Source organism: Scyliorhinus torazame, chromosome 14 (genome assembly GCF_047496885.1).
Source record: "Scyliorhinus torazame isolate Kashiwa2021f chromosome 14, sScyTor2.1, whole genome shotgun sequence".
NCBI classification, from domain to species: domain Eukaryota; kingdom Metazoa; phylum Chordata; class Chondrichthyes; order Carcharhiniformes; family Scyliorhinidae; genus Scyliorhinus; species Scyliorhinus torazame.
Genome location: NC_092720.1, coordinates 79,773,609 through 79,780,012, shown reverse-complemented (window position 1 = coordinate 79,780,012; position 6,404 = coordinate 79,773,609). Strand labels below are relative to the sequence as shown.

At 44.3% G+C, this 6,404-nt stretch overlaps 1 protein-coding gene across 1 annotated transcript in view; it reads right to left on the bottom strand.

Moving 5' to 3' along the window:
* Window positions 1–660: 660 nt before the first annotated feature.
* The window catches only part of gmps (guanine monophosphate synthase), a 28,289-nt gene continuing 22,545 nt past the window's right edge, over window positions 661–6,404 (bottom strand). Inside the window, exons 15-16 of the mRNA XM_072474406.1 lie at window positions 5,539–5,711; window positions 661–1,760 (exon numbers count right to left, since the gene is read on the bottom strand). Coding sequence (XP_072330507.1) covers window positions 1,659–1,760; window positions 5,539–5,711 — 275 coding nt within the window. The 3' untranslated portion in view covers window positions 661–1,658. The remainder of the gene's footprint in view (window positions 1,761–5,538; window positions 5,712–6,404) is intronic.

The following is a 6,404-nucleotide window of genomic DNA, read 5'->3' as shown; positions in this document are numbered from 1 at the left end:
TTAGGCTTTATTTTTTTTTAAACCAGAAAACAAATGTATGCAGTAATAACATATGTGATTTAGACACTTATTTGTTTTTATATGCACCAAAAATTTCATCCAAAGCCTTTTTGGCTGAACTTCTTTTTCGGCAATCCTGATCTTTCAAATAAAAATGTATTAACTGCTGCATCAGACATTTAATGCACCTAGCTGTTTGGAACCCCAATGTCAAAAAAAGTCCTGAAAATGTAGCAAATTGGGATAGAGCTCCTTCACGTAGCATAAACTGAAGAAAGTAATAAAATAGAAAGTGTTCGGTGCTAGTTGCATCAACTTACTCAAGTGTTTGAAGCGACCTGGTCATCCAACCTACCTAGCGTCTGCACCTTCACTGGAATCTTTGTTTCTATCATTCACAAATTTGACTGTATTTCAATTTTAGATGCATATTAAAAGTGTTAATTTCTGGATGTGTAAATACAATTTGTTTAAATTAGACATACGAACATTAAAGTATCTGGACTGAGTTCTTTATCCTGCAAAATCTGCTTATGACTGAGTGCGATTTTTGAAAAAGATTAAAAATGAAACTCGGCCAGACTAGCATGAATGCTTCTGCAGTGAGCTCAAAAGTAAAAGCCTTAATGTTGTACCATTGACAAACGTTACTCCTGCATGGAAATTTCAGAACTTGTGGTCTGTCTTATCAATTTATTAATTTGTCAAAAGTTTACAATTATAATTTACATTTTCTGAACATGTGGGAAATAGAGGTTATCAAATTAAGGCAACAAATAACAATAACCATACAGTGTTGATAAACTGATATCTCGGTAAGTACCAAAGTGAAAATATTTCACAGAATGAAATTATGGTAGTCAGTTAATAAAATAGATATACAAAATTATCAAATGATACATTAAAAATGCTGCCTTTGGAAACCCCTAGTCCTCTTACCCTTGAAATAAAATTTTGGTTCACACAAATTAGGAAATATGTACAGTATACAGTTGCCTGTTAATATCTACCCAAAAACATGTATATGATCAGGATTTTTGGCAAAAATAAAATCCTTTGATGAAAGGTCTTTATAGGCCATGAAACCACAGCTGCGTTCCTGCTAACCATTCCATACAGTTTCCAGGATTATTGTGATAAACAGAGCCAAACTGCTGGTAATTGTTCATTTCGAACAATGCAATTACAAACTGTCAAGAAACTTGAATACATCTAAACTTGTCAATACAGTTCAATACAACCTATCCATTTGGCAAAATGTTTGTAACAGATCCGTTTAAAAAAAAAATTGGTCACATCAATAATTGAGCTTTACAATGGCATACTGGCATGGGCTTAAATGTACTGTAAATGAACTGTGTCTTAGGATGTACAATACACCAGACAAACTGAACTCTAAAGGACATCAAAATACATTGGCAAAAGCTTTACAATTTTACCAGAACAATCTGAAGCTGAATCCATTAACCCGTACATATCCTTACCCCATTAAATGTGTCCTTACCAAATACTGAATTACACGCTAGGCTTCCAGAGCTGGGGACGGGGGCTGGGGGAAAGAGAGGAGAATGACAAAAAAAGGTGCAAAGTAGCAGCTCCAGTCACACTTCCACTGTACTGTTAATATTGGGAATGTTTTCGCAAAATAATCGTTGCATTCACTCCCATTCCGTGGTTCCAGGTGGCTTTGAAGTCAAGTCATACATGACACGGGAAATTCCAGGTATCTTCTTGATTTCTCTCACCATTTTTAAAATAACCTGGACGTTACAAGAAAAAACAGCTCCAAGTTAATACTAACTACTTTTAATGTACATTTAAAATGATCTGTCGGGACATCACTGTAGTGCTCAACTACAGTAGGATGGGGGAGGGAAAAAGAACTAGCGAATCAGTATTCCTGGTACTGTTTATTTAGCCACTGGAAACTGCATGGCTGTGGGGTTAGGGAATAAATATAATCATGCTGAATTGTGATACCCTGCAAGATTGAATAGTCTTCTGACACACACTGTCTAGACTCTCACTTGTCACAACATCCTGGGCAAGAGTGCGGTCGATTCCAGCACCACGTGATCCAGAGTCACAACACAAGTGAATTAACCAATAATTCTTCTAAGATACCCAAAATCTTTGGCCCTTGGCTGCCCAATAACTAGTCACCATGTTTGCAAGTTTAAATGTAATTAATGTTTATTTAGAACAAGAACTATAATGAACTGGTGAACTATTATCTAATTCCTAACTCCCCATTTTAGGTTGCCCCCACCCTCTACACACACAAGACAGACAAACACAGAGGGGTGGAAAGGGGCAAAAATAAGAAGCCAAAGTAAAAATATCTTTGTTTCAGGAGACAGTCTTTAGCACACCTTCCTTCATAGCAAGCGTGCAGGTTAAATTCTCTGTCCGCAGCCTGTAATGGTCATCCACGTTCTCTACAACTTCATAAGTACAGCAGTCACGGCCTTTCTGGAGAGTTGCAAGTCCTGGTATTTTTTTTGCTGCATATACTGGTTTCCCTGTAGATAGATTCATTCAGGTACTCTGCAGGTTCATAAATACAGAACCCACAGGTTTTCTGGAAACATGGAGGAAAGAGAGTAGGATCTTCTCTCAGCTGCCAGGAGTCAAACTGAAACTCCTGGGACTCTTAAAAGCATTCCACGGGGATAGGATGCATTCAGTACCTGTTACCGGGCAGAGTGCTGTCTTTTGGGTCCATTCATTGGCCACCAACAAATCAATCAAACTGAGTCCCACCCCATCTCTCTCTTTGGTGTTAACAAGCCTGAAGCCCTCTGTTCAAACCAGTAGCAACTAGTATTCTCTCCAGTAATTCTCCTGCTTGTTTGAAAGATACATGTTCATTAATCCTGCTAGACTTACAATACATGCCCATTAATTATCCATGGATCAAAAATAATGGCAAAATAAAAGGAGAAACAAAGGAATAAACAGGAAGGGCCCTTACACTTGCTAAGAATGGTCATTTCAGCAAAGGCCAAATTCAGTTTTACCCCAGGAGTCTGAAACTTACGGTGAGATAAAACTAGAAAATTAAAAATATACTGACCAAGTGTAGTTGAACCCACATTAGTTTCAATAACAAGCCAATCACAGAAATTATTTACATTCAATAATACGTTTCTGCATCAATGTTAGAAAACATCCCGAAGGGACTTCCGGTGGCGGCCATGGAGTGAGTGGTCGCACATTTGATAGTTCCCACTCGTGGCAGTACTTTCTGGGCCTTTTCCCCGGTGTGCAGATGGAAGTGAGATGGAAAAAGGTGTAGGAGTGTGAGTGGAGGAGATTGATCCTCTAGTTTATGGAGCTGAGGATCAGAAGTGCCTGAAAAAGGAATAAGTCAGTCGAAGGGGATGTGGAGCTGGAAATGCCCGTGGAGATGGCGGAGAGGCAGTGGGCAGCCCTGCCGACTCAATTGTTGCCCGAGCAGCTGGTGAGCTTCTTGAATGAGAAGTTCACCCTGCAACGAAAGGAGAGTCTGGAGGACCTGGTCCAGGCGGTGGACTCGATCAAGGCAGTGGTTGACCGCGGGAGACGAGGTTGGTAGCTCAGACAATCAAAAGTTGGAGAAGTCGACGGGGGAGCACAACGAGCAGTTCGCCTGGATGGCAGCGGAGGTGGGGCTGATGCGGGACCAGCAGAAGCGGCTGCAGGAGAAAGCGGAGGACTTGGAGAACTGGTCACGCAGGCAGAATATTCGGATCGTGGGTCTGCCGGAGGGGTGTGAAGGTGCCGATGCTGGCGCGTGGGTGGGCAAGATGCTCGAGAAGCTGTTTCGTGAAGGTGCGTTTGACCGGCCGTTGGAGATGGATCGAGCACACAGGGCGTTGATGAGGAAGCTCCAGGTCAACGAGCCACCGAGGGCGATGGTAGTGCGACTGCACCGCTTCCTTGATAAGGAGCGAATCATGAGATGGGCCAGGCAGACGAGGCGCTGCGCCGGGGGGGGGGGGGGGGGGGGGCAGTGAGGTTCGTGTGTACCAGGACCTGGGTGCAGAGCTGGCCAAGAAGAGGGCAAGTTTCAATAAGGTCAAGGCAGCCCTCTACAAGGGGGTGAAGTTCATACTATTGTACCCGGCACGCCTATGGGTGACCTATGGGGGCCGGGAGCTGTACTTTGGATCTTCGGAGGAGGCAGCGGAGTTTATGAGAGAAAATGGACTGGCAGGAGAAGGTGTACCTTGAGCTTTGGTGGAGGAGTTGTGGTGCTGCTGTAAAACTTTTGTTCGGGTCAATTCTTGTTTTGGCTTCAGCTTTGTTTTTTTGTTGCCTGTCAAGGGATGGGCGGGGGGGGGGGGGGGGGGGGGGGGGTTGGTTTCTTCTTTCTGTTTCGATTGATTGTTTCCACTATGTTTGAGCTGGGGGGGGGGGGGGGGGGGGGTGGAAGAGAGAGAAATCAATGGGGGATAGGATGCTAGACGGCGGGGGGGGGGGGGGAAGGAGGAGGAGGAGAAGCTGCCAGGCTAGCTGGGCGGGCTATTTCACAGAAGCATGGGGCGGCGGTGAGGGGATTGGGGTATCTGGGCGAGTAGTACTGCTGACAGGGCTGGGGCCTTTAAAATGAAGGAAGAGGAGTTGATGACTGTGGGAGCCCGAGGGTGAGCCAAGCAAGGTGGGGGTCACGGTTCGGAGGCTGGGCCAAGAGAGACTATGGCTGATTGGTCAGGGGGTGGGTGGGGTGGGGCAGTGTGCCACCCCCCACCACCGGACCAGGCTGGTCACGTGGAACGTTCAAGGTTTGAATGGGCCAGTCAAGTTTGCACACTTGGTGACTGAAGGCAGATGTGGCCATGCTGCAAGTGACACACCTGAAGGTGGAGGACCAGATCAAGGTGAGGAAGGTATTTCATTCAGGGTTGGACTTTAAAAAGGGGTTGAGTGCCTTGGTCAATAAGCAGGTGGCGTTAAAGGTGGGGAATTTAGAAGCGGACCCGGTGTGGTGTGAGATATGTCATGGTTAGTGGAAAACTGGAGGGAATGTCGGTAGTGCTGGCAAATATTTATGCCCCGAACTGGGATAATATGGCATTCATGAGGCGTGTGCTGGAGAGGATTCCAGACCTAGATTTTCACCGGCTGATTATGGGGGGAGATTTCAACCTAGTCCTGGATTCAAGACTGGACCAGTCGAGCCCTAGGTCGGGGAAGGTATCAGCTAAAGGTACCAGCTATGGCTAAGGAGCTCTGGGGGTTCATGGAACACATGGGGGGGAGACTTCTTCAAGAAAAATTAGACTATAAGAGCGGGAAGGCGGGCATAGAAGTGACGAATCAGGGTAAGAAAACCAATGGCAGGAGGGCCAGGCGGTGTTTGTTTTTACAGGCAATGTTGGTTGGGGTTGGGAATAGTTATTTTGTTGTGGGTTCTGTCTGTGTTGGATGTCGTTGAAAAGTGAAAATTATAAATGCCTCAATAAAATATTTTCTTGAAAAAAAAAAAAGAAAATATGCCCAAGATTGTTAGAGGGAAAACTGCCACATTTTCCAAGTAAAAATTTCAAATCTCACCTCTTCAGGAATGTGTTTGCCAGGAGTTGCTGGGATGCCAGTCATGAAATCATTTGTAATGAAAGTTCGAATGACCACAGATCTCTGACAAGATGGCTGCTTCTGGAGTGGGTCACGGTCAAAATGCAATGGTGTTAAAATAATTGGCATCTGACTAATTTTCCCGGAACAATCTATAAAAGGGAACACCACAATCACCACCATTTACTGACAAGATTTAAAAAATAAAAAATTTAGAGTATCCAATTCTTTACTTCCCAATTAAGGGTCAATTTAGCATGGCAAATCCACCTACCCTGCACATCTTTGGGTTGTGGGGGTCAGACCCACGCAAACCCGGGGAGATTGTGCAAACGCCACACGGACAGTGATCCGGGGCCAGGATTGAACCAGAGTCCTCAGCGCTGTGAGGCAGCAGTGCTAACCACTGCGCCACCGTGCCGCCCATTTACTGAAGAATGTTAATGCAGAGATGGAACTGTAGATATGTTTACGTAATCACAGATTGTGTTAATTTCGATCTTCTACTGGGAAACTGAAACCCAAATGACTATGAAAATATATTTTTCTGGAAAACCTAAAAATATCTGAATAAAGAAAAAAAGTAAACCTGTGGCGCAGCAGTTTGATAAATCAATGCGTCGCAGAGGTGGACGGAACTGTGCTTCTACTAAGAAAGCAAAAGATATTTTCTTCACTGCTGGTTATTAATGAAAAAAGTTTCCAACAGAACAATCCCATGCCAATCTCATCCGTTTGTCACAAACCAAACACAGGTAGTGGCACAGGTCTTTGGAAGGAGCTGTTTTCTGATCACCTCACCAATACATGAATGAAAGGGAAGGGGGAAAACTCTTTTTGCAACA